This window comes from Eupeodes corollae, chromosome 2 (genome assembly GCF_945859685.1).
Source record: "Eupeodes corollae chromosome 2, idEupCoro1.1, whole genome shotgun sequence".
Lineage (NCBI taxonomy): Eukaryota > Metazoa > Arthropoda > Insecta > Diptera > Syrphidae > Eupeodes > Eupeodes corollae.
This window is the reverse complement of record NC_079148.1, coordinates 12,102,630-12,128,448: the sequence shown is the minus strand read 5'-3', so window position 1 is coordinate 12,128,448 and position 25,819 is coordinate 12,102,630. Positions and strand designations below refer to the sequence as shown.

Here is a 25,819-nt window from a genome sequence, read left to right as displayed (position 1 = left end):
ATTTTACCCCCACTCTTTAAAATATCCCTTTCTACGAATTTTAGTGCAGAAAGAACACAAACGGACCTATTATATTTATATTTACTTGTTTTACAACTTCACTAGACAAATTTTGAATTATTGAAATTATTTTAAAGGGTTAATAATTGTTTTTTGTATTTTCGTATAAAACTATTCATCCCACTGTGACGAAAGTACGCCATCAAAAAGTTAGTAGTTTAGACATGATATTTAGAGGAGAAAATCATGAAGCGATCTTAGTTTTTAAGTTCCTTGTTTCGTTAGATATGCTAAGGTGTGTTGAAATATCTCAGTAATATACTACCAAAGTGATATAAGATGTAGTAGTTATTTGGTTGACCACTTACGTTGGACATTATCAAAACGGCGCACTACAGCGCTAATTGGATCTCAGGCTAGGTTGCCTTGAGATCGCCATTTCTACGTTGGACATACATTTTTTGGAATTGATACGAAAACCCAGGTTGATTTTCAGAAAAAGATGTTAGTGCTTCCAAGTCGTTGGTATGTTAGCAACATACCATTTGTATACAGTGGTTTTAATATTGATAATGATAACCCATTTTACAAATCTTCATTATTCTTTAAGTTGTTTCAAAATTTTAGGAAAAGAATATATTAATGCCCTCGACAATTTATAAAAATGAACAATTAATTTCAAAAACTTGACAAAAATGCTTATATTTTTTATAAACAAAAGATTAAAACGATTTGAATTTTTCTTAGTTACAACCCATATTTCAAATAACTGTTTTAAAGTAAAAAAAAGTACAATTTGGAAACCTTTAATTATTCTAAATCTAAGTACCAGGTTCTGTGAAATTGTCGGCTCAATTGTAAGCCATTCTCTTCGAAAAGCTATTTTAAGCTCTCTTACATACTCGTATGTCTAAACATCGATTTCAATTTGACTCACTAGGTTACCCCAAAAATGTCCAATGATATTAATATCGACAGGCCAGTGCACTACCTAATGAAACTGAATTCCAACCAATATGTTATTCTCGACTGTCGTGGGTTCTAGCATTGTCCTGTTGCTAAATCCAAGATTTCTCCCAGTGATCTGCCAAAATTAGAGTTAAACTTTCAAAATATTGCGGTTTCTTTCGTAAATCGACATATAAAAATAACCTTTAATCAAATCTGAAGTATAAGTTAAAAAGAAAGTTAAAGAAACTTCTTATAAAAACTTACAGATGTCCATTTTATTTTCAAACTATTTAAAAGACGCGGAGCGTGATCAAGTTTAGATCGGCTTAGGTTTGGATTCCGACAAAATAATTTTCAAACTGTTATTTGCGAGAATTTCGAGAATCCGCGGTGATAACTTAGAACATCTGATCATTGAATTGCAGGCGACGCTTGGGGTTATTTGCTCTTTACGGACAATAGTTTTCTTCCAGATCGCTTAAGAGTGCAAGAATTATTTTGATTGTTTAAAAAAGTTAGAATTGCTCTTCAAATATTACCGATTTGTTTGTGAAATTTTAGTTACACACGTTTTCTTTGCGTAGAGCCAAATGTCTGCATTTTTGTTTAAACAAATAACCCAAAACGTTTAATCCTTATGAGTTTGAAGACTGAAGACTTAAAGTTAGAATTGAAAAGTTAAACATACTGTTATTTAGAGCAACCAAGTAGCTCATGAGAAATTATCCATAGAATTAGTTCATCCCTTAAATTTATTTTTATTAATTGAAAAACATCTCCTTAGTGTACTTTTTTGTTATGTTCCAAAAATTAGACTTCACTTTTTTGTAATTCCAAAAGTAGGACATATAAAAAGCTAGTTTTAGAAACACAGAATATTAAACAAAAATATACAAACACATTATACATAATTGTACTCGTATATATTCCTTATACATATCTTGTCAAATAAATAATTCGTTCTATTATATTTCTTATTTAATTCGTACAGAGTTTAGTTTCGGCAATACTCGTGAGTACCATTCAAAATCTTCATGCGTTAAAAACAAATAAATACAAATTCAGAGTCCTCTTAGACATTATTTTGTGTACAGAATGCATTTATTTGTTCCATTTAATCGAAATTATGGCAGAGCATAGAATGGTTTTCAATATCTATTTGTTATCTTATCTTAAACCAAAAAAAAGCAAACATTTTATTATTATTCTAATATGTTAATAAAGAATGTTTTATAAAAGCTCCTTAACTCATTTTACTACTCTACCCCCGCTTTTTTAACCAAATACAAATTCCATTTTTATTCATTAATTCATAAATGTTTTTATTACTTCATGGGTTTTCTGCTAACCAAGTCTCATATTTTAATAAATCCTCATTCATTTATTTTGTTCCGCTTTATTAATTTTTTGGAATGGTGTAGGTTTGGCTTTCCTAAATGTCAGTATAAACTAACGTTCATTTGTTCGATTCTAGGCTTCCGGCAGTGCACGTGGTAATAAAATCCGATCGATTCTAAATGGAATCATTGAAAGCGAGAAAATCTATGTCGAGTGCTTGAACACCATGATCCAGGTCAGTGATCCACTCATATCACCTCAAACATTGTCAAATAATAATTTGTTTATTAAATTTCAGTATAAAAAAGCATTCCATGCCACCCATGGTACATCTCAACCTGTGATGCGTATTGACGAAGAGAATACGATTTTCTTCAAGATCGACGAACTGCACGCTGTGCACACTGATTTCTTAAGTGATTTACGTTCGATTGTTCGCAATGAAGGTGGCGATGTTCTGGTGGGAGATGCCTTCAAACGTCTAGCTGATATGTTCACTTTGTACAGTGCATTCCTCCATAACTACGGACAAGCTATTGAGACGGTCAAAAAGTGTAGTGCCAATAATCCGCAATTTAAGACAATCGTCTCGAAGATAGTATTAAATTATAGCGAACAAAATCCACCATCGATGCAAACTCTCGAAGATTTGTTACATAAGCCCGTGGCTAGGGTTCAAATCAATGCTCTCGTCTTCAATGATCTTCTTAATGAAACACCCCCCAATCACCCCGATCACCAGGCTTTGCGACAGGCCCAAAAGACAATACATGCTTTTTTGAAGCAATTCAATGTGGTCAATCAGCGATTACCCTCGGAATCCAACAAGAACCTCCGAAGAATGGTTAAGAACTCCTTCATCGTAGAGCTAGTCGATGGTCATCGAAAATTGAGACATCTGTTCCTCTTTAACGATGTAATTGCATGTGCCAAACACAAGGGATCCGGTCGTGATCGACTTGAATACGAACTGAAATGGTTTATCCCTCTGAAAGATGTCGCCACCTATGAAGAAGATGCGTCCAGTGATTTCAAGGAATCCTCGCCAGCGAATATTTTGCAGTTGAAAACACAGGCATGTACGGTGCGTGATCAGATTTTGCTCGAGGAGAAGGACGACAAGAAGTCGAGGGCAAATGGACTGCGTTCGGGAGACAAGTACCGCCGCAAACTAGCCGATCTCGAGTCCCAGCTAGTGCTGGCTTCACCCAATTTAGTATTTAGAATAGGCAACAAGGTGACCAATAAGACGATGACATTCTTCCTCAGTTCAGATTTTGAGCGAACGCAATGGATTGAGTCGATTAAATCTTTGAAGGATGTAAGTTTTGTGTTTTTATTCTCAAGGATTATGAATGTTATTAATTGTTTTCTCGTTTTCTTAGCAACTATGCAACATTCCCGGGTCAAATGCGATCAATGCATTAGATGTCCATGCATACATTCTGGCTATGCAAAAAGGCATGAAGGCTGAGATGGGTTCCTATTTGTTGCGTAACAACAACGACGAGAGTCTATTGGTGGGAGATCTGCATATGACTGTCCAGGGACTGACTGGTCTGGAACATCCGGCAGATCTGTATATTTGCATTGAGGTAGATTCGTATGGACATTACTTCCGTAAGGCAACAACAAAAATGGTCTGTCGGAGTACGAGCCCATTGTGGAATGAAAGCTTTGTTCTAGAACTCGAGGGCAGCCAAAACGTCCGAATTTTACTCTATGAAGCCCGTGACATGCCCTTATTGAGGGCGAAATATATTTTAAAGGTAAGTCGGATTTAATTTCACAAGAAATCTTTATATCTAAAATTTTAAATAATATTTTTCTATAGTTGAGTCGAACATGGTTGCAAGAGGCACCAACAAATAAAGTGATAAAACTAAGTGATACCATCACGTTGAACACATCCCTAAGATTTGTCCCCGGAGAAGTTACACTGAGGAGAGTACCGACATCCAAGCCAGGTGCTTTATTCGGTGCTAAAATGAGTCAAATTTTAAAGTGAGTTTGAAAATAAAATTAATTCAAAATTGTTTCATGACTGAGTTTGATTTTAGACGTGAAAAACGTGACATTCCGTTCATCATAAGCGCCTGTGTTCGTGAAGTGGAACGACGTGGTATGACTGAAGTGGGCATTTATCGAGTAAGTGGATCAGCGTCTGATCTGGCCAAGCTGAAGAAGTCTTTCGAAACAAGTAAAACCAAACACCACTCTTTTAAAAAGGTTCTTATTTCGAATATTTTTTTTTAATAGATGCATATGAGGCTGAACAAATGTTAAAGGACGTTGACATTCACTCGGTTACCGGTATCCTCAAATCGTATTTGCGAGAACTACCCGAAGCTCTATTCACCGACTTGTTGTATCCCGAATTGTTCGAGACATTCAACCAATTTAGCAACAACAACGAAACAGCCCGCATTAAGGAACTGTTATCGATATTTGAAAAACTTCCGCTAGCCAATAAAGCTTCTATTAATCACATTCTAGATCATTTAATTAGGTAAGGAGTTTTTATTGAAGACCTTTCATCTTCCCTGAGTTTAATCATATTTCATCTTTTGTGTTTAAACAGAGTAAACCGACAAGAGGCCGATAATAAGATGTCTCTACATAATTTGGCAATGGTGTTTGGTCCAACACTCCTGCGACCGGGTCAAACGCAAATCAAACAAAAGGATATGCTTGCTTCTAGCACCGTCGATGTGATGGCCCAAGCTGGCATTCTCTATTGCTTCCTGCAGGCGCGCCTCAAAAAAGATTAGTGTTTGCAAATACAGCGAGCACTGGCCTATCAAATGTTGTGTTCGCCGAGTAGCTTGAAGAAGGCTTCACGTCTTTTTCCACTGTAAATACCAAAAGAGTTTTATTATTTGTATTTTATTCGATTTCTGTTTTTATTTTCTGCCACATGCGATATGTTTTGTTTCTGTTTTTAAATATTGTTCTCTCCTAATAAAATACTTCTCCAAATGTAAACTATAAATATATTATTACTATATTATTGTTCACTATACTATATCACTTTATATATATATAGAGTTCCACTTAAAGCAACACATTTAACTATAAACTTAAAAACAAACCGAAAACAAAAAGAAGTTGTTAAATTAGAAAACAAAAATAAAAAGAACTTATTTGTGGAGAAAATTATAGAGAACTTAAAATAAATTAAAAAAAAATGGTATAAAATAAATCTTGTATATTCTTAAATTTAAATATTTTTTTTTTCTAATGAGTAATAGGAAGTATGTTTTATTTTTTTGTATTTATTAAAGATAATGTTAACATTTAAGAATCCTTTATATATTGTATACAACAAAACAACATTTATTATTATTAATTTTTAATTTGAATTAACGAGTATAAACAAACAATTTAAATGATGTGCTTTTTATTATTATATAAAAAATTGAAAAAAAAAAATACAACAACAAATATAGTATATATAATTATGTATGAGACTTTTGTTTTTGTTAATTGTGTTTTATATTTGTTTTTCTTTTTGATTCTTTTCTTTTTTGTTGAGATTTGAAGAAGAGTAGATTTATATTTGAGGACCATTACTTACTATTCATAAATAATATATTTAATATAGAAGTGACTTTGCTGTTGAATTGTATAAGATTCCTTTTGTAAAGCTCTATTTAAGTATTGGTGGGAAAAAAATAAGGATATTCTTTATAAATAAGTGTTATATACAGATGCTTTGGTTGGTCTAGAGAGGGCTTTACTACACAATTGCTTTCTTAGCCCAAAGGCACAGCGATAATTCTTCATTTGATCTCAGTGATTGTGTTGTTGTCTCCATTTATAGCGGAGCCCAAGTAGGCAAAGGCCTTATCTACCTAAAATTTGCGTCTTGCGATGGTGATATGTTGACAAAGACGTCTCGTCGCTGTTATAGGTCCTTTCTTGTTGACAGCATGTACTTCATTTTGTCCTCATTTTCTGCCTTTTCAATACTCACAAAATCATATACCAGTAATTGAAAAGACTTTTGAAATTTAGTGTCTCTAGTGTTGACGTGGGACTTTTTCCTCATAAGCTTCGGTTAAGTTTTTATCAACCATTATAGAGCAGAGCGAATTGTCTATGGTAATCCTGCACAAACGGAAGACTTTGGCAGAGATGAAAAAAACTAGACATGGCTCTATACAGTTCGACCATGTAGAAGCTGGTCTTTTTCTTGTCTAAGGCCGCACTGATAAGATACTACAAGGATATTTACGATGGGCTATAATAGACATTGACATATGTCAGTAGAGATTTTATGCGATGTTAAGAACACTTATTTCTCTATAGTTGTTACAGTTTAGTGGGTCTCCTTTTTTCAGTATCGGGCAAACAATACTGAGGTCCAATTCATCGGACATTCTTTCATTTAAGCCATCTGCTGCAACGAATTTGTTAGAAGCATGGATTTGGCAATCTTTACTTCGTCTAAGATCTGTGTGTGCTTAAGAGAAATAGTTTTCAAATTTTGTTCTTTTAAACAAAATAATTGGCAATAAAGAGTAAGACAAAACGATATCGATAGCTGTCAATCATGTCCATACAAAAGCTTATGTCAATACTTGGTAATTTTTAGAAAAGACGATTTTATAATTTTTTCTCTTAGAGGTTCATTTTTTCCACAATTTAGAATGCTTTGGTAAATGAGATCAAAATCGTTACACATGTAAATTTTGATGCTATAATAAGCCCTAATTACTGAATGCAAATCGTAATAAGTTTTGAATGTTTTGCCAAAACAAATTTAAAATTTCTTACGATGTCCACAATTTATATTTACGTTAAGAGCAGGGTATCACTTTTTATATCGAAGGAATTAATTGCCATTTTCAAGAACTATAAATAAAATAATAAACATTTTTGTCTGGTTTTCTAGCGACTTGTCTAATTTTTTATCTGATTTGAATCAACCCTAAAAGGCTTGTACAAATCTATATCCAATAGGAATAAAGGTTTTTTAAAGTTTATTTCATATGCCATAACATTTAGAAATTCTAGGTTAGATCGTTTGGGGGGTTAACATAGGGTTGAAGACAAAAATGTCTTCAGAATCTCAGAATTACCTGTTTGTGAAAGTCATAGCATTTATTTAAACACATAATATGTAGATGAATACTTTTTAAATGACGATTTTCAGTGATCGGTTTTTCTTGAATTTATCTTTCTTAAAGTATTCCAGAGTATTATATTGCATTTATTTTTAATAGAAGATAGTTTATTAAAACTTTACAAACCACCAAAGTTCATCTCAAATATTATGAAAGAGTGTTATGGCCTAAGAAATGTTAAACCATCCTAGTAACAATAAAAGCCAACAGTTTTAACTAGGGAAACGATACAAAACTTGAATTGAATACGAAGTTCGACTAAAATTCGAACTAAATAATGATATGAAATGAAGAAAGGACAATATGTATTTCAAGCTTTATTTCAGCAGCAGCTTACAGCTCCGAAGCTTAGGAGTGGTTTGAGAACAATGAAAATTGTTGCAAAAAATCCATTTTTGTACATCGTGTTAGGCCAGTCGATAGATTTATTTCTAAACGAAAAGTATAAACATATACATACATAAATAAAATTATATATTATATTTATTTGTATGAACGTTAGAGAAGGTTCGTGCAACATCTTATTTTTCAATACTCTAGATTTAAGTGAGTTCCAATCACTAAGTGAAGTGAGTGAAAGAAGACACATCTTATGTTTCAATAATCCAGATTTAAGTGAGGCACTAGGTGAAGTAAATGAATGTAGTCGTCAAGTTTACAAGACTGCATTCTCTAACAAGCCTGCTATAACTACTTATGATTTTTAATTAGCAGCACCATAAATCAAAGTTAGCAACTCTATTCTGCTATTTACTCTTTTTGCCTAGAAGTAATTGTTATGAAATTCAGATTTGTCTTGCTTTCTAAACATACTTAAAAGTTCTATTTTTAGGGTATCAGGCTTTTGGACTATTAATTTCTAAAAGCTTGTTTGGGATGATATCTCGATTTTTAAGAGGTTACCTTGTCAAACGACGACTTACATGTTTTTTAAAACTTATTTGCCGTATTATTAAATAAATCAGCCATGGGGGTGCGATTTATGTTAAATCGATTTTATGAGAATAGACAATGCATGTACGTATGTACATAGGTTTAAAACGATCATTTCGAAATGCCGATGTTTCGCTTAAAAAATAATAAAAAAAAGGAATAAAACTTATGTGTTTGAAAAAACCATTGATGTATACTCAAGAATTGGTTTTGACATTTAATTTAACTTAGTTTCTGGAAATTTCTAAAAGTTAGTCTTCATTTGACTCGTTATGAAGTTTTGACAAACCTTGAATCTAACGATTTTCTGGGTTCAAAAATACGTTTTAGAGTTTATTTTAGTGCTGATTTGTACTCCAATTCTAGTTATATAATCACATTTAGAAATGTATTTTTATTTTAATACGTTATTTCGTTTTTTTCTTTAGCGTTTCTTTAAGGTTTATGTACTTATAAAACAGACAAAGACTTAAAACTACGGTGGGGACATTGAGCGGATAAGGACAATATATTTGGAAAATTGTCACACATTTTATAGAAAAGGAAGTAGTTCATGAATTATTAACATAACACTATTAACAATATGTAATACATTTCACAGTAGAATTTATAATTTTTGATTCAACTTATTTATATTTTGAATCTATCAATAGCAAAGTTCACTTCAAAATAAACAAGTTTAGAGTTCTATATATTATTATGTAGGTATTTATACAAAAAAAAAAACAACAAAACATCCTTTGCCAAATAAATTAATAATTAATAAACAAATTAAATTAAAAAAAAACATATGATAAAAGATTTAAAAAAAAAACGTATGTGTTATACTGCAACGTATCGCCTTCAAAATTGAACCTTATTCAAGACAAACTTAAAAAACATTATAGCAGCTGATATAAACTATCAAATTTAAAAAAAAATGTATACATACTTTATATAAACATATATAAAGAATTTCAATAAACATACAAAACTTTAAAAAATAAACTATAGAAATAGATGAGGTTTTTAAAAAACTATATAATCAACAATGCAAAAACAAATATTTTCATAAATAATGTTTTATTCACTAAATAATAAAAAAAAAAAAAAAAAAATATAAAATACAAACAATTTACGCCAGCAGTTTCACAAAATGTTAAAGCAACTTTTAAGTAATTTAATTATTTATTAGAATATTATTAAACAAACCAAAGCAACAAAAAAAAACATATAGAAAAACTATCTAGCATTTGTTTAAATTCGATAAACCCTTACAAAAAAAATAAGAAAAAATGGACTGAAGAAAAGTTTTTTGAATATTTTGTGTGTAAGCTAAAGCGTGCGTATCTTAATGATAAGAAGACTTTTTTTTGAATAAAAATACAATAATGAATGAAACAAAAATAAAATACAAAAATAATGAGGAAGGCTGTTTGTCTGCATAATGCGCGTCTGAATATCAATAACATTATGATTTTGAGGTTTTTTCTTCTTTTTGTACTTTTGCATCATATTCCATATAAATATTATATAATAATATACAAACATAAGAAACATAAAATGTAAGCCAGAGAATAAACAAAATAAAAAACAAAAAAAAATAAATAAAATAAAAACCAAAAATTAGAAACTAGTTTTTTATAATTAGCGCAATCAATGTTAAAGATAGAGGGTGGTAAGGCAATCCACATTCACATCATTCTTCTTCTTCGTTTCCGGCTGCTATTAGCAGCACTTTAACTCCTCCTAGAGCATAGGGCGGCAACCAGTTCCTTCTATCTCTCTCTATTCCTAGCACGATACCTCAGCTGGGACCACGTCTTCAAGTTTTGGGACCGTGCTTCCTTCATGACAGATAATCTCCATGTTTCTCTTGGCCTTCCAGGCCACCTTCTTCCTTGAGGATTCCATTGAAAGCACTGCTTTGCTATGTTGTCGTCCGGCTTCCTTAATGTATGGCCAATCCAGTGAAACTTTCTCTGCGCGATGTCAACATCCACTTTTGTTTGCCCAGTCCTGAGCCACAGTTCATCGTTAGATATGGTTTGTGGCCACCGGATGTTCAGGATGTAAAGTAGACAGCGGTTGGCAAAAATGTGCAACCTTCTCGAGATGCCAGCAGAGCACCACGGATTTTACGTTGGACTCAAACAACTTTAACTTGGTACGGAGCGCTTTTTCCTGTGGAGTTCCACACTTTAGAGAGCCTTACGAATACACTACGGGCTTTATTTATTCTATTGGTGACATCCAGGTCCGTTCCACCATCGAGTGACAAATAGCTTCCCAGATAGTTGAGCTGGGCGACTTCTTCTACTGCTACTTGTCTCTCACAATAACCTGTTGTTGTTGGTGTGCATTAACTTAGTCTTACTGTCATTAATGGCTGAAACACATACACGCTTCAGCTTCGGCTTCGTCTGCGTTACGTAAGGCCTGCTTCGAGGTTGCTTTGAATGACATTTCTATTATTTCATCCCTTCAAAGAGCAAATATTTTGTTTGTTGACATATTTTTACAGCTGATGAGCTGTCAGACAAAGCAAATGTTCAGATAATTCTAGAGAGCTTCCGTTTTACAGTTACATTACATTCCTTTCCTTACGATTGTCAAAGGAAACGTGAAGTCGAAGCTCTATTTTGATAGCATACATTGAATTCCTATGGCTGAACCCGTAAACGTCAGGCGAAGCCGAAGCTGAAGCGTGTTTGTGTTTCAGCCATAAGCCACTTAGACTATGCTGACGACATAATATGCCAAATGTGCCACTCTCTTCAACAAAATGGGGAGGTGGCTAGCTTAAGGCGCCATTGTATTTGGATACCCAGTCTCTAGTGTTCACCCACCGTAGCAGTCATAACATCATCAATAGAAAGCAAGAACAGAATCGGTGACAATACAGCTCACTGTCTTACTCCCTGTCGCACTTCAAATGCATCGGAAAGCTGGCCATTGTGCAAAACGAAACACCTTGCGTTGTTGTAAGACTCTTTTACGATATCAACAATTTTATTAGGAATGCCTTTAGCAATAAGCGATCTCCAGATAACGTCACGACTAACGCGAACGAGGGCCTTTTCAAAACCGACGAAAATGATTGGAGATTGGTACTCCGACGATTGTTCAAGAATAACTGGCAAGGTGTTAATGTGGTCGACACATGATCGACCACTGCGAAATCCCGCTTGATGCGACTTGAGCCTGAGTGTAGACTCGATCTTAGATTTTATCCTCTCGAAAATGATGGTTGCCACCTAGTACGGTTGAAGACCTAATCTCTCTATTTTCCAGAGGACAAACGAAGTTGAGAAGCTAAGTTTCTGCAGCACCAGCCGAGAAAAATGGAAGTTATACTCAAGTTTTGGACTTAAACTGTAGGCAAATAGTTTGAGTCCACACCCATTTTAAGAAAGGAAACCAAATTCTAGAATCGTGTAGTATATTGTTTCAGAATTCCGATGGAGGGAATCAAACCGTCGTTGAAGGGAATCGAAATCTCTGTTCGGATTCGATTTGATGCCTCAATCTAATCTTGTTAACTGGTTAATTGATTTAAGACATTTCTTTTAAGCTACTCCCACAATAACTGCATAGGGTAGGTATCCAGTGCTTGTGACTTTTAAGAATCCTACGTCTTCTCTATCTTTGAGGTAATCTCGGCAATATCTGAACGCGTTTTTAGGGCCAATATTCTGTTGACATATGTACGAATTACAACCTTTTTTACAAATATGTATCTTTTTCTACGCTCTCTTGTTCATTTTTCCAATAACGCGAGTCAAATCTAGGATTCCATTAAGTGAGAAACACCTCCAGACCATCACAGAATCCCGTCCATGTAGGAATCACACAGTCGGGAAGCATCTTTTCATCATTACTGCGTTCAATGAAAAACCTCCGTTTAAGGAAAAATATGTTCATTGCTTGACATTTAGACAACTGCTAAAATCTTTTTCCGTGCAGTCTCCATACCTTTTGGACCACTCTAAACGTTTTACCTTATTTTGTGGTCGAAGAAGTTGTTTTGGAATGGTAACTCTTGCAAATATACCAGCATCGCTTAGCCTAAAAACAACAGCTTATCTCGTTTTTATTTATTTCGGCACGTATTTCTATTACTATTTATAAGAAGACTCTGTCGCTTAGTTATAGAACTAGACTGCCCTGAGCTTGTTCTTTCTTCAAGAAGGCCAGTTTGAGCTTTCGAATTTCAATAGCCTAAGAAGAGCAGCTTATCCCGTTTTTTAATTATTTCGGCACGTATTTCTTTTTCCATTTATAAGCAGATCCTGTCGTTCAGTTATAGATCTAGTATGCCCTGAGCTTAGACTTTCTTCAAGAAGTTCAGTTTGAGCTTGCCACTTTCAATAGCACGTTAAAGGAAGAACTTGGAACTGTTCACTGGATACACATTCCAAATAATAAATATGATATTTTTTCGTTGCAGTTGCACATCTCAAGAGGGACGGGAGTCCTTAAACGAATATGAAGAGGTTTGGTAACAAGCTTCGGGACCAAAAAGAGGAAGAATTCCTTATATATTGTAAGGACCAAAAATTCTTACTGTTATAGGAAATTGGAATTTCGGTGATATATGTATGCCTTACTGAGTTGTTTAGGTTTTTTCCGATTAGTTTAATTGGATCTAAAAAACCGGAATTAATGCTCTTTGCAACTTTTGTCCTCACTTGTGCTAAAAGTTCTATTTTCCAAAAGAATCAGAATTGTGATCATATCATCTCAAGTTCATAGGTAGGCAATTTTTTGGATGGAGTCATATAGATCATCAAATTCGCAAGAAGTCCAGATTTGGGATTCGAGAAAGAAGTCAGAAAAATTCAGCAGGATCTGGCTCAAACAGCTTATGTGTTTTCATAGACGTCTGTCTTACTTAGACCTGTGTAAACTGAAGAAAGCGAGTGAGATAAAAGTAAAATAAAGTCCCCTATTACCATTGGCGAGTCGAATGAATAAACTTGTGAGTTTATGAGTGTTAATTGTATTACCGTTTGCGAATTGAGAACCGTTGATTCGACTTAAATGGGCAGGTTCAGACGACATAGGTTATTTGAAAGTAAGTCAAGTTTCAAGCATCTGATTGGCCAGGTGCCAAGAAATTGCCTTCCAATTAAGGCAACTTTATTGAAAGTTCGACTGGAAGGTTAGTCAAAAAATATCTCCCTAACTATCAAGTCAAGTCTACTTCTGCCAAAGTGACAGTGGATCATGACTTTTCATTCAACTGAAAGCTGAACTTTATTACTATATGATTTATTTATTTTCTTCATAGCTTTATTTAATGTTTTGTGTAATATGTGTAAACTCCAAATGATGTCCGTTATGTTGTCTTAACCTGCCCAATGTCATAACATTTTCGAAGATTGATTTCACTCTTTTGTCTTTATCGAATGTTCGTTGATTTAAACGTCATTCGTGTTATTTTCGACAAGCGTTCATGTTGTGTGAGAAAAGTTTGAAGCTTATGTTAAAGAAATGTCGGAAAATAAAACAATACAAGTACATAGGTATGTACTTGTACACTTCATTTCTTTTATAAAATAACATGAATCAATGCATTTTTATTCAAAAAAGGTTTTAGACAAGGCGATGCACTGTCATGCGAATTCTTCAACATCGTTCTGGAAAGAATTGTGCAAAACTCAACTGTCAACACTAGAGGCACAATCTTCCAAAGGTTTATTCAATTACTCAGATACGCAGATGATATTGACATAATTGGAAGATCAAAGCGTGATGTCAGTGGAGCGTTTCTGAGCATTGCGACGGATGCGAAGAAGATGAGTTTAGTGGTCAATGAGGGCAATGAGGGCAAAACCAAGTATATGCTGTCATCAAAAAAGGGCATTGAACAACGACGCCTTGGATAAAACGTCACCATGGACAGCTATAACATTGAGGTAGTTAAGGACTTTGTCTACCTAGGCACTGCTATTGATACAGACAACGACACCAGAGCTGAAATCAAACGAAGAATAACTCGTGCAAATCGCTGTTTTTTTTTACATTAGAAGGCAATTGAGAAGTAAAGTCCTCTCTAGAGCATCTATAAGACACTCATCATCCCGGTTCTCATTTATAGCGCTGATGCCTGGACGCTGTCAAAGAAAGATGAGAGCGTCTTAGGATGCTTCGAGAGAAAAATTCTTCGTGTGATTTTTGGCCCCGTACGCATAGATGGAGAATGGAGTAGAAGATATAACGACGAACTGTACGGGCTGTACAGCGATACTGACCTAGTTAGGAGAATTAAAGTCCAACGGCTTAGATGGCTAGGTCATGTAGAGTGGATGGACATCAACGCTCCAGCCCGGAAGGTCTGAGAGCATGAGAGGAAGACCGCGACTCAGGTGGCGCACCCAGGTGGGAGAGGACCTGAACCAACTTGGCGTGCGAAACTGGAGACAGCTAGCTAGAGACCGAGCTGGCTGGAGACGCATGTTGGTTGAGACCCAGGTCCGCCCCGGACTGTAGCGCCACCTTAAGAAAGTAATGCATTTTGATTCAGTTTTTTTAAATAAAGACTGCCTTGAACCAGAACTTACGTTTCTGAAAGGAGTGAGCAAACAAGACGATAGTGGGTAACCGGCGTCTTCTAACATTAAGAAAAAATTATTGAACGACGAAATAAAAATTTAAATACTACCAAGGAACATTGAACGTTCTCCTCTTTGGTACCACGTTTCAAGAACTGGCTTAAGAATACTGCAGTTCCATACAAAGGAATCATTGGTCGATTCAGGATATCTTGTGTCAACATAACGAATACACATTTTATGGTCACACGCCCTAAAAACTTGCACTAAAAACCAAAAGGTACTCTCAAGGAAAAAACTTACTATCATTGCGTTTAAACTGTAATATCCATTTCTTTTAAGATACTGATGACGCAATGAATCGTAGCAACGATTCCTATGTGTTCCGTCAACACATCCAATTACTCCTGCGTTTTGATTTTCATCCATTCTTCACCTCCAATGTCTTGGATATCTATCGCGGCCACCAATTTCTGATTTATAATCAACGTTTGTGCATAATCAATGCTAAAAATTTTACTTAGGCAGGTACGAACATTCTAAAGAATTGGTGTGTTTATATTCAGTCAAATTTTACTAACATAGATTTTGGCATTTTCGACACTTCTGAAAACACACAAAGCAATTAAGTAGCAAAGGCTTCTCCCGAGCAAATAGTGTATTATATGCACACAAGGTGAATGGAGAAGAAAATGGAACGACGAACAGTAAGGACTAAGTCAGGAAAATAAAAGCCTAACCTCTGAGATGGCTGCGTCACGTAGAGCACATAGAAACCTCCCCTACGATTACCCCATAGGAAGGCTTCGGATTAGGTAAAAAAATTGACCTCACTCAACTTGAAGTGCGTAACTGCAAAAATCTAGCTAGTAACCCAACTATATGAAGAAGTTTGTTGGGTAATTCTTTAATTCACACAGAACTGTAGCGCCATCTTAATTTAGTAAATCAGTTTATTAATTTTTGTTTATTTTTAACTATACAAATTATATTTAAATTATTTTCTTATAAAATACTTCTACTCCTATTCATCTTCTTCAACATTTTTTTCGGTGGTTATTTGACCATCATCAAATAGTCCCTTTTTACTCTTTTTGTTTGGTCCTTCGGAACGTTGGTAGGATTGAGCTGTGCGCTTTCTTAACTCGCCAACATTGTCTTCGGTTGTTGATGCCCATTCGAGTACCAATCGCCGACCGTACAAATGGGTACTTTGGCTAAGAGCTTCGAATGCTTTTTTCGCATCACTTTTCGTTATGAAATCGACAAAACCAAATCCACGATGTGACTCCTCGCCGGGCGTCATTTTTAGAGGTAATCGCAGAGTTCGAATTTCACCGAAAGCTCTATAAAAAAAAAGAAAAAAACAACAAATTTGTATACATGGATAAAGTTCAAAAAGTTAAACTACTTACTTAAAAATGTCCCGCACTTCGTTGGCCTTCGCTTGGAACGGAATATTCCGCACAAGAATCTTTGTGCCAGTTTGTTTTGATGCCTTTGTAGTTTTTCTTGTTGATGTTGGTTTAATATCGCTCCTAAAGCAAAGACAAACAAAAATCTCTTTTATTAGTTTCTTCCTAAAAGTAATTTGAAGAAAATATCCCACTCACTTATTTGTCCTATCACTCCTCTTCAACTCCACCTGATTGCCCTCAATTTCAGTTAATTGCATTTGCCTCAAAGTCTTCTCAGCCACAGCCTTCTTCTTAAACTGAATGAAACCATAGCCTAGAGGAATCTTATTCTTATGATCCTCAGGATCTTTTCGCATTGCTATTTGCACCAAGTGAATTCTTCCCATGTGCTTGAAGTGATTCCTCACAGCATCTTCTCTCGTCTTGAAGTTCAAATTTCTCAGGAAAAGAGTTGTTTCTTCCTCTGGTGGCTCATCTTCATCCATATCGTCACTATCCTCGTCGTTAGCTTTAGCTTCTTCCTTTGCCTTGGCCTTTGCTGTTTCCTCTTCTTCTTTTCGCTTCTTCTCTTCTTCAAGGCGTTCTCTTTCCTTTCGTTCTTTGTCTTCACGCTTCAATTGTTTCTTTGTTTTCTTTTCACTCGTCTCTGGCAAATTGGGTTCCTCTTTTTTGATTTCTTCCTTCGGCTTGGTGGGGGCCGCAGTTTTGAAGGTGCCCTCTGGAGCCCATTCCAGATACAAGGGGACATGTTTGAACCTGCTGTAGGCAAGCTTCTTGAATGCAATTCTCGCTTCAGATGGATCTGCAAATTCAATCAACGCCGTCACACCACTTGGAGGGAACACAAATCTCGCAATTAGTCCATACTGGGCAAACAGTGGTTGGATGTCGGAGACTTGCGTATCGGCTGGCAAATTCTTTGCCAAGATGACGGTATTCGAACGCTTTGCCGTCTGAGACTCAAAGACATCCAAACACACGCCGTTCTCCTCGAGGAAACGCTTCATTTCAATGACTATCTGAGTCTCTCCCAGAGCCAAGCGTACAGCTGCACTAGATCCACCAGTTTGGGAGTCAAGAATCTAGAAATTGGGACAGTTAAGTTGTGAGTTAAGAACTCGTTAAGGTTACACTTACATTCTCTTTAGTAGTTTCGTATTGTCGAGCTAGAACATCCGCCACGGCATTTGCTCCAAGAAACAGTGTGTTCCAATTGTACGTCTGTTGAGCGGCTTTCTTCAGCTTGAGTTCCTTCTTCTCCTTCCACGAGAGACCCTCTTCTTGTGTCTCGTCATCTTTTTCATGATTAAAGGACTTTCCGGGAATCAAATGCAACATCCGACCATGAAAATGGGTCCCATCCAGGGCTGAGAACGCTTGCAGGGCATGTTCAGGCATCACAAACGTCACCGTTCCGAAACCCTTGATCTTCCTAGTGATATAATCCACGGGAAGATTTACCTCCGCCACAGGGCCATACTCCGAGAAGAGTTTTTGTAAATCATCCTCTACCACGGTGTAGGCAAGATTTCGGAAGAAGATTTTACCCGACTCAGAGATGTTTTCCTCGTTTTTGAGCGCCTCTTCCTGCACCTGCCATTTGAGTTGCTTCCCACTAACTGTCGTACTCGAGTTGGTATCGTCCTTGGTTAGGGAAATCTTGTTCTGTTGTGTGAAATCGGTGAAGAACACTTGTTTGCCTTTGATAAAACTTTTGTTCTTCAAAAAGGCGGTGTTGAAGTCTTTCTCGGTTTTGAATCCCACAAAGGCGAATCCGTGACGTTTGGGTGGCAAACGGACAGAGTAAGGTTTGAGAGGTTTGAAGAATCGGATGACATCTTGACGACTGGCTGTGTAGGGAACGTTTTGAATTTTGATTGTGAAGAGATCCTTGTTGTCTACTTTGTATTTTTCTTTTTTTGCTGGAGGAGTTTTGGTGGGCGATGTCTTTACCAGGGATTTCATATATTCCAAGTCACTTATAGGTTTTTCTGCCAATTTTTTGTTATCATCTTTCTCTTCCTCTTCTTCTTTGTCATCATCGTCATCGCTATCACCATCGTCTTCCTTTTTCACACTTTTACCTTGTTTCTCTTTTTTTCCTTCTGATTTTATGGGTTCCATTTTTTCATCTTCATCATCATCGTCGTTGTCGTCTTCTTCTTTCTTTTCCTTTTCACCATCTTCAAGCATTTTAGCATCGTTAGCCCATAGAGTTCGGTTCTTATCGTGTGCCTGCATAAACTCCACAAACTGTGGATCGTCCTTGTGGTCCCCGATGATCTCCTCGAACTTTGACACCTTCTTTGCCTTCTTCTTCTTTAGTAGTTCCTGCTCCTGTTCGGCCTTTTCCTTATCAATAATGCCATTTGCCTTGCGGAAGGCGTTACTATCTTTCGCATGTTTACTCCACGATTGTGGTTTTTCCTCGGCACCAAGTGGAGCGCACGTCTCCACCCGAATTCGACTCGTTTGGATACAGGTATTGTTAAAATACTCAATAGCAGATTGTGCCTCATTTTCGGAGAGATAGCCGATAAAGGCAAATTGTCGGAATACACCTTCTTTGGTGTACTTTAGTTGGATGTCGGTGATGGTTCCTTGGGCTTCGAACAAGTCACGGAGTTTTTTCTCAGTTATCTGGAAGAGTTGAAATTGTATTTTGAGGGAATTGAATTTTATTGAGTGGGACTTACATTTTTTGGTAGATTTTTCACAATTATTCGTGACATTTTTATTGTTTTTTACTAATTTTGGTCTTGGAAAAATAAAAATTGCATTATTTTGTTTATTTCACTTGCGAGTTTCTTTTCAACACGTGCGATAGATAGGAGAGTGACAGATGTCATTCTCTCTATAAAGGGGGCATTGTTTCTTGTGATTAACTTCAATATAAACTTAAGGTAAACGTGACACTGCAAAAATTGAATGACTCCAGTTTTTTTGTTCGTCTTGGTCACATATTATTATTGTTTTCTTTTTGTATATGTACTTTTGTAAAATTTCATTAAATGGCGCAGAAATTAGTTAAAACAAAAACTCTCAAAATCTGTTTCTTACAGAAATTGTGATTGTTTTTGCTTAAGTAGCATGAAATTCATTTGTTAACATTTTAACAATTTTAAGAACGTATAGGTCTATTTTTTATTTAAAGTTTAGTTCTTATTTGGTAAAGTCAAGAGATAACAACTTTTCAAAATTGGCATCTGCCACAATCTTATTGGAAAACCCCACACTACTATTAGGAGACAAGGGGATGTTTTGTCGCTAATCCTTTTCCTGCTATCTGTTGACTATGTTTTTGAAGACCAGTATTGGTATAGTGGGAAGACAAAGCATTTAATTGAGACTTAGTCAACCAACGGTGGTAGATTATGTAAAGCTTGCTTGTTTTCGCTTATGATTCCTAAATTCGGACCGCCAGTGATATCTTCTTGAGCACTAAATTCAGATTATTCGTCTCCAATATCAAGTTTGTACTATTACACGCTTCTAAAACTTAAAGGATTTTAGCTGACATATCGTCTCGAGAAAGTTGCAAGTTTTTGTAAATTTCTTTCTACATAACTTCTAACAGATTCGCTGGTGACGAACTATAACAAAATAAGAAACATGCCGCAGAAAAATCAGGAGCTGCTATAGGTCGAGATTTGAATACGTAAAAAGTGATTCATTGGGCACACTGAGAAAACCAATCGATGAGAGACTTTCGAATGATTAGATTTAGATAGATTTTTATTTGCTTGCATTTGTTTGTACAGTTTTATTAACAATATTTAAAGCATGGTGTTGCCGTCTGCCTGGTTGACAAAGTATTAACTGTATTAACTATTTTGTAATTAATTAAGTTGCAGTTGTGCTAAATATTATGTTTTTATACAAGTTTTATTTTAGTAAGTAATGAAAACAACTAACATAATTCTATAATAATTATAATATATGAGGTTAAGAAGAATCTAAGTAAAAACTAGTATGTTAGGATGAGAATGCAAAACTATGGAATGTCCGTGATTTTATGTTCCCGCCAGAATCTGTCCCTTCTCAATGACCCTCTGCGTCCAGGGTTGGTACGTGAGGTCTTCTGTCATTCCTTAGGTCAGGGATGTCGTACCCTTAGGGTGGTAACACCTCCCCTTTTAGCTGGTGGTGAGGGAGGAGAATATCTCTTTGTTGCTCTACGCTTTCTATTCGATCGTCTCTGGATAGACGGTGGAGTGATGATTGCTTCTCGCTGATCCGAACCACTTGGATTGTTGTCCCCAAGCTCCCAATCAAGTCTTCTGCTATGTTGTGGACATTCCTCTGAGGCAACTGCTACAGGCTGTGAACTTTGGCTGGCGGCTATCTCCGGACTTTGGAGTTCTGGAATTGGTTTCATGTTGAAATCTTGCAAAAGTGTTGAAAGAGGTATTTGCGCTGTTGGTGTCGATGACGTCTGTGTGGATGATCTCGGTCTAATTTGATTTGTGTGAGACCGCACTAGTCTATCTCTTGTGTTGACGCGAACATTATAGTTGACTGCTCCAACTCTCTCCAGTATTTCACCTGGAATCCACCTGCTTTTGTTTGAACGATACAGCTTGACGAAAACTGCATCTCCTACAGCGAATGATCTGTGCTTTGCTCCATACTGTCGATTGAAACTCAGGTTTTGTTTTTCATTGATGACTGGCTGGTTCAACTTTGGTTGAATTAGAAGATCCAACGATGTTCTGATTTTTCTGTTATACATTGCTTCAGCTGGTGACGTACTGTTCGGCGTGTTGCGGTTTGGAGTTGTCCTATACATGAATAAGAACTGTTGCAGAGCTTCCTGCATGGTTACCTCCCCTTTAAGTTTTTGAAGAGATCGTTTGAGCGTGCCGACAAATCTTTCGGCTTGCCCGTTCGATTGGGGATGAAACGGTGCAGTTTTCATGTGAAGAATACCTGCTGACTCACAGAAATTTTTGAACTGGTGGCTGCAAAACTGAGTTCCATTATCCGATACCAAGGTTTTCGGATATCCATGTCTGGAAAAAATTTCTCGCAAGATGTTGATTGTAGCTGTAGAGGTTGTAGATGACGTTTCTATGATTTCAGGCCATTTGGAATGAGCGTCTATTACTACCAAGTAATATACCTTCTGAATTGGGCCTGCGTAATCAATATGAATACGCTGCCAGGGCTCCGTTGCGAGAGGCCATGACTGAAGTGTTGTTTTTATTGGTGACTTTGCTGCTGATTGACAACTCGAGCATTCCTTCACAAAATTTTCGATGTCTTTATCAATCTGTGGCCAGTAAATGTAGCCTCTAGCTATCGCCTTCATGTTTTGGATACCTGGATGACCTCTGTGTACTTGGCGAAGTATTTTGGTACGGTAACATTCGGGAATAACTAGTCTATCTCCAAACATGATGCAGTTATTAACGAGTGTCAATGCTTCGCGTCTATTAAAGTACTGAAGCTCGGTTGAAGATAGATTGTTTTTGTTTGGCCACTTTGATTTGATGAAGTTAGCTATTCGATTCAGTTCTGAATTGTTCAACGTAGCTTTTTGTACCATGTCAAATGTAAGTGGTAGTAGCTGAATGGTGTGTTTCAAATCAGCGCAAGCTTCTTCTTCCACAGTGGTAGTAGCTATGACGTACTCTTCAGAATTGGGCCTTGGATGTTGGCTTATCAACCGTGACAAAATGTCCGCGTTTCCGAAGTCACTAGTGGAAATGAATTGAATCGAAAAATCATACCTTAGCAAAGTAATCGCCCACCGCTGCAACCTGTTGGCAGTATACACTGGAACTCCCTTCTTTGAGCCAAAAATTGACAGAAGTGGTTTGTGGTCTGTCTGAAGGGTGAAGTGACGTCCCAGTAACATACGGTGAAACTTCTTCACTGCAAATGTAAGAGCGAGACCTTCTTTTTCTACCTGGCTGTAGTTCTGTTCTGTTGATGTGAGTGTCCGGGATGCATGATAAACAGGTTTAATGGTGCCATCTTCGAAACGGTGAGAAATACATGCTCCTATTCCCATGTTAGATGCGTCCGCTGCAACGATGATTGGTAGTTGTGGATCGTAATGCGCTAAACCCAGGTCTGACGAAAGGATGTTCTTGAAGTTTGTAAAAGCATCTTGACATGCTTTTGTCCATACCCATTTGCTGTCTTTTTTCAGTAGCGCGTGCAACGGGCCACTTAATTTACTGATGTCGGGTATAAACTTGCCATAATAGTTTATGGCCCCCAAGAAAGACCTCAACTGTGACAAATTTTGCGGTGGTGGCATCGAGACAATGGCGGCAGACTTATCTGGGTCCGGTTTGAGTCCGGTAGAGGTGATAACATGACCCAAATATTTGAGTGAGGTCTGGAAAAATGAACATTTTTCTATTTTTATATGAAACCCATACTCACGTAGTCTGGTAAGAACTGCCTTCAGTCTCTGAATGTGTTCTTCCACAGTTTTCCCGGATACCAGAAGATCATCAATAAACGCTGAGACTCCTTCAAGCTGACAAAGCATTGTATCCATGACTTGTTGGAAACTTCCTGGTGCTGCTTTGACACCAGGAGGAAGTCTGTTGAACTTGTACAGGCCTCTGTGGGTGTTGATTGTGAGGAACTGCTTGCTTTCTTCTTCGACTTCAACTTGAAGGTATGCGTCCGACAAGTCAATGTGTGTGAAAAACTTGCCATCAGCATGTTTCACGAAAATCTCTTCAGGAAGTGGAAGTGGATGTTGGTGGGGCTGAAGAGCATCATTCAAGCCTGTTGAGTAGTCGGGGCATATCCTTACATTGCCATTGGCTTTACGAACGGCAACTATGGGTGCTGCCCACTCCGAAAAATCTATCGGCGTTATAACACCCAATCGTTCCAGTCGGTTCAATTCTTCTTCGACTTGCTGAAGTGCTGCATACGGAACTGGTCGTTTCGCTCGATATATTGGTGTAGCATTCTCTCTCAGGTATAATTTTGGCCTGAATTTAGTGCAATGACCCAGGGCTTCAGTGAAAATGTCTGCAAATTCTTTTTTTATCTTCTGTATATGAACGGCTACAGAAATTGTTGATGTTGATGTTAAACGGAGTATTTTGGATATGTTACTGAATGGCTGATCCCATAGACGAAATTCGTCTATCCAATTTATTCCAAAAAGATTTAAATTTGGAAGGTCAGCTACACGACAAGACAGTTTTGCTATTTTATCACCCAGTTTAACATCTGCAATGAAAGAACCAAGCATGGTAATTATTCTACCCTGAGCATCAATTACCGATTCTGAGTTGTTGTCCAAAAAGAGCTTAGGGCTCCCCAACTGCTCCCAATTATTCTTCGATAGAATTGTGACGTCAGCTCCAGTGTCTAATTGAAGATTGAGTGCTAATCCATTTATATGAACTTCTATAAATTTGCGATTTGCTTTTTGAAGTGTGTTGACTGCAACTACATTTGATTTTCGTTGTCTTTTGTTGGATTTGCCTTTGGGTCTTGATGATTGTTGATTGGTGTTTGCTTTGGCAAAGCAAGAACAGTAACCCTCTTTGTGACCAGTACGCTTGCATGATGAGCATTGGTGGTTCTTGAATGAGCAATCTGCAGCAAAATGCATACCACCACATCCCCAGCATGGTGTACGCGGCAATGTCTTGATAGATGTGGAACTGCCTGATGCGGGATGACTGATGGGTAGAGCATTGTTGTTCGGCTGTTTCTTTCTGCCATAAGAAACTGCATTTGTTTTGAGTGGTGCAGTTTCAAGCAATTGAGAATCTTGCTTTAGTGTTGCAATTCTCTGACATTCCAATAGCAAGTTCGAAAGCGTAATTTTTGTTTCGTCTCCTGATTGCAGCAATGCAAGTAATCTTGTTCTGACATCTGAGTCACATGAAGCATGCAACCCTTTGACAAAAATTAAGCACTTAAATTGCTCACTTGTCAGCTTCCCAAGTTGAAATTGCTCACAGCTCTTATTGACTCTACTAGTGTAAGCTGTGTAGTCTTCACAACTGCTTTTTGTGATTTGTAAGCAGTGGAAGCGCGTGTTAAAGATCGACTCCGATTGTCCAAATATTTTGCTAAGTTTTTCGATTGTAGTACTAAAATCGAAACTAGCAGGTGTATTGGGTAAAATTAAATTTACATACCGGGAGTACTCTGATGCACCCAACTTTCTTAAAAGTAGTCGAACTTTAGCATCCTCTGTTAACGCTCTTGCATCTTCTTTAAACGTGGTCGCGAAACGTTCGAACCACTGTGCAAATGTGGCTCCGTTCTCTTCATCGTAATGAAAATCTTGGATGTTTTTTGCTAGCACCTCCATCGTATATTCTGCGGTCGATCTTTCCTTCTTCATATTAAATATATTCTCCGAGAGGCGCTCCATGAGGGCAGATTGATTAGTCATCATCACTTGGAAGAACGATATGAAATCTTGAGGAATCTGCGGCGGTGGTGGTGGCATTTGGAGGTTAGGTTGAAGTGGATTTTGTGGCGCAATTTGTTGTGGAGGTGGCTGCTGTTGCTGAAGACGTTGTTGCATAGGAGGCTGTTGCTGTAACTGCTGCTGTTGTTGTGGTGGAAGCTGGTTTGGAGGAGGCTGATGTGGCCGTTGATTTGAGTCTGGCATGATGGTTCTTTAATTTTATTCAACGAATCCTCGTCGCCACTATTATGTTTTTATACAAGTTTTATTTTAGTAAGTAATGAAAACAACTAACATAATTCTATAATAATTATAATATATGAGGTTAAGAAGAATCTAAGTAAAAACTAGTATGTTAGGATGAGAATGCAAAACTATGGAATGTCCGTGATTTTATGTTCCCGCCAGAATCTGTCCCTTCTCAATGACCCTCTGCGTCCAGGGTTGGTACGTGAGGTCTTCTGTCATTCCTTAGGTCAGGGATGTCGTACCCTTAGGGTGGTAACACTAAATAAAAATGTGTATGTCTAATTCTGTTTCTATAAATAACTGCTGTTTTGAAATATATTATTATTTTAGACACATTATTTAGTCTCTACCAAGTACATTTCTTCTTGTTTCTCTCAGGATTGGACACCTTCCGACAAAATAAAAAATATCCTCTCGTTCAGCCATTTTGCAAATATCACATAGAAGTGGAAGATCTTCACGATGTGGAACGTAATTTATGTTGAGCAGTTCACCTCATAGCCGAAACATGTTGGAGAATTACTCTACAGTATTAATGTCCTGGAAGTAGTTTCTTTCGTTAAGATTATAATTCAGATTGCTGTAGATCATCCGATGAAGTGAGCTGGATGCCAGTTCTGTGAACACATTTCTAAAATTTGTATCCAGACGTCTAATTAACTGGTTCAGTGACGATTACCATGTACTCTGTTTATTGAGATTTAAAGTTACACCTGTGTCTGCTGCTAGCCAAACCACTCTTTAACCCATCCTGTTTTGCTTTGTATCGCCTGTAAAGCTGCTTTTTTTGGTAAGCGATTGTTAGGCATATTCAGTACTTTCAGAATGTTATCGACTTCGACTATCGACAGTACTCGC

At 36.8% G+C, this 25,819-nt stretch overlaps 3 protein-coding genes across 7 annotated transcripts in view; 1 reads left to right on the top strand and 2 right to left on the bottom strand.

The window, feature by feature from the left end:
- Positions 1 to 5,750, top strand: part of LOC129948324 (active breakpoint cluster region-related protein) — a 143,535-nt gene extending 137,785 nt beyond the window's left edge. For 3 of the 5 annotated variants that reach the window (XM_056059280.1, XM_056059277.1, XM_056059281.1), the window contains 8 exons: positions 1,943 to 1,963; positions 2,426 to 2,524; positions 2,588 to 3,610; positions 3,675 to 4,058; positions 4,124 to 4,293; positions 4,350 to 4,489; positions 4,549 to 4,798; positions 4,871 to 5,750. In XM_056059280.1, the coding sequence (XP_055915255.1) occupies positions 1,943 to 1,963; positions 2,426 to 2,524; positions 2,588 to 3,610; positions 3,675 to 4,058; positions 4,124 to 4,293; positions 4,350 to 4,489; positions 4,549 to 4,798; positions 4,871 to 5,060 (2,277 nt within the window). In that variant the 3' untranslated portion in view covers positions 5,061 to 5,750. Of the gene's footprint in view, positions 1 to 1,942; positions 1,964 to 2,425; positions 2,525 to 2,587; positions 3,611 to 3,674; positions 4,059 to 4,123; positions 4,298 to 4,349; positions 4,490 to 4,548; positions 4,799 to 4,870 lie in introns of those variants that run through there. The other 2 variants (XM_056059279.1, XM_056059282.1) reach the window with 2 other exon arrangements.
- Positions 5,751 to 15,822: 10,072 nt separating this feature from the next.
- LOC129947593 (probable RNA-binding protein 19) lies at positions 15,823 to 19,137 on the bottom strand. The gene is made up of 5 exons (XM_056058218.1): positions 19,002 to 19,137; positions 17,443 to 18,945; positions 16,501 to 17,387; positions 16,303 to 16,425; positions 15,823 to 16,233 (listed from the first exon to the last, which is right to left on the bottom strand). The coding sequence occupies exons 1-5, from the start codon at positions 19,035 to 19,037 to the stop codon at positions 15,912 to 15,914; spliced, it is 2,871 nt and encodes a 956-aa protein (XP_055914193.1). The 5' UTR covers positions 19,038 to 19,137; the 3' UTR covers positions 15,823 to 15,911.
- A 1,148-nt stretch (positions 19,138 to 20,285) lies between these two features.
- LOC129948216 (uncharacterized protein K02A2.6-like) lies at positions 20,286 to 25,076 on the bottom strand. The gene has a single exon (XM_056059124.1). It carries the CDS (start codon positions 24,914 to 24,916, stop codon positions 20,402 to 20,404), a length of 4,515 nt encoding a protein of 1,504 aa, XP_055915099.1. The 5' UTR covers positions 24,917 to 25,076; the 3' UTR covers positions 20,286 to 20,401.
- Between the last annotated feature and the right edge of the window lie 743 nt (positions 25,077 to 25,819).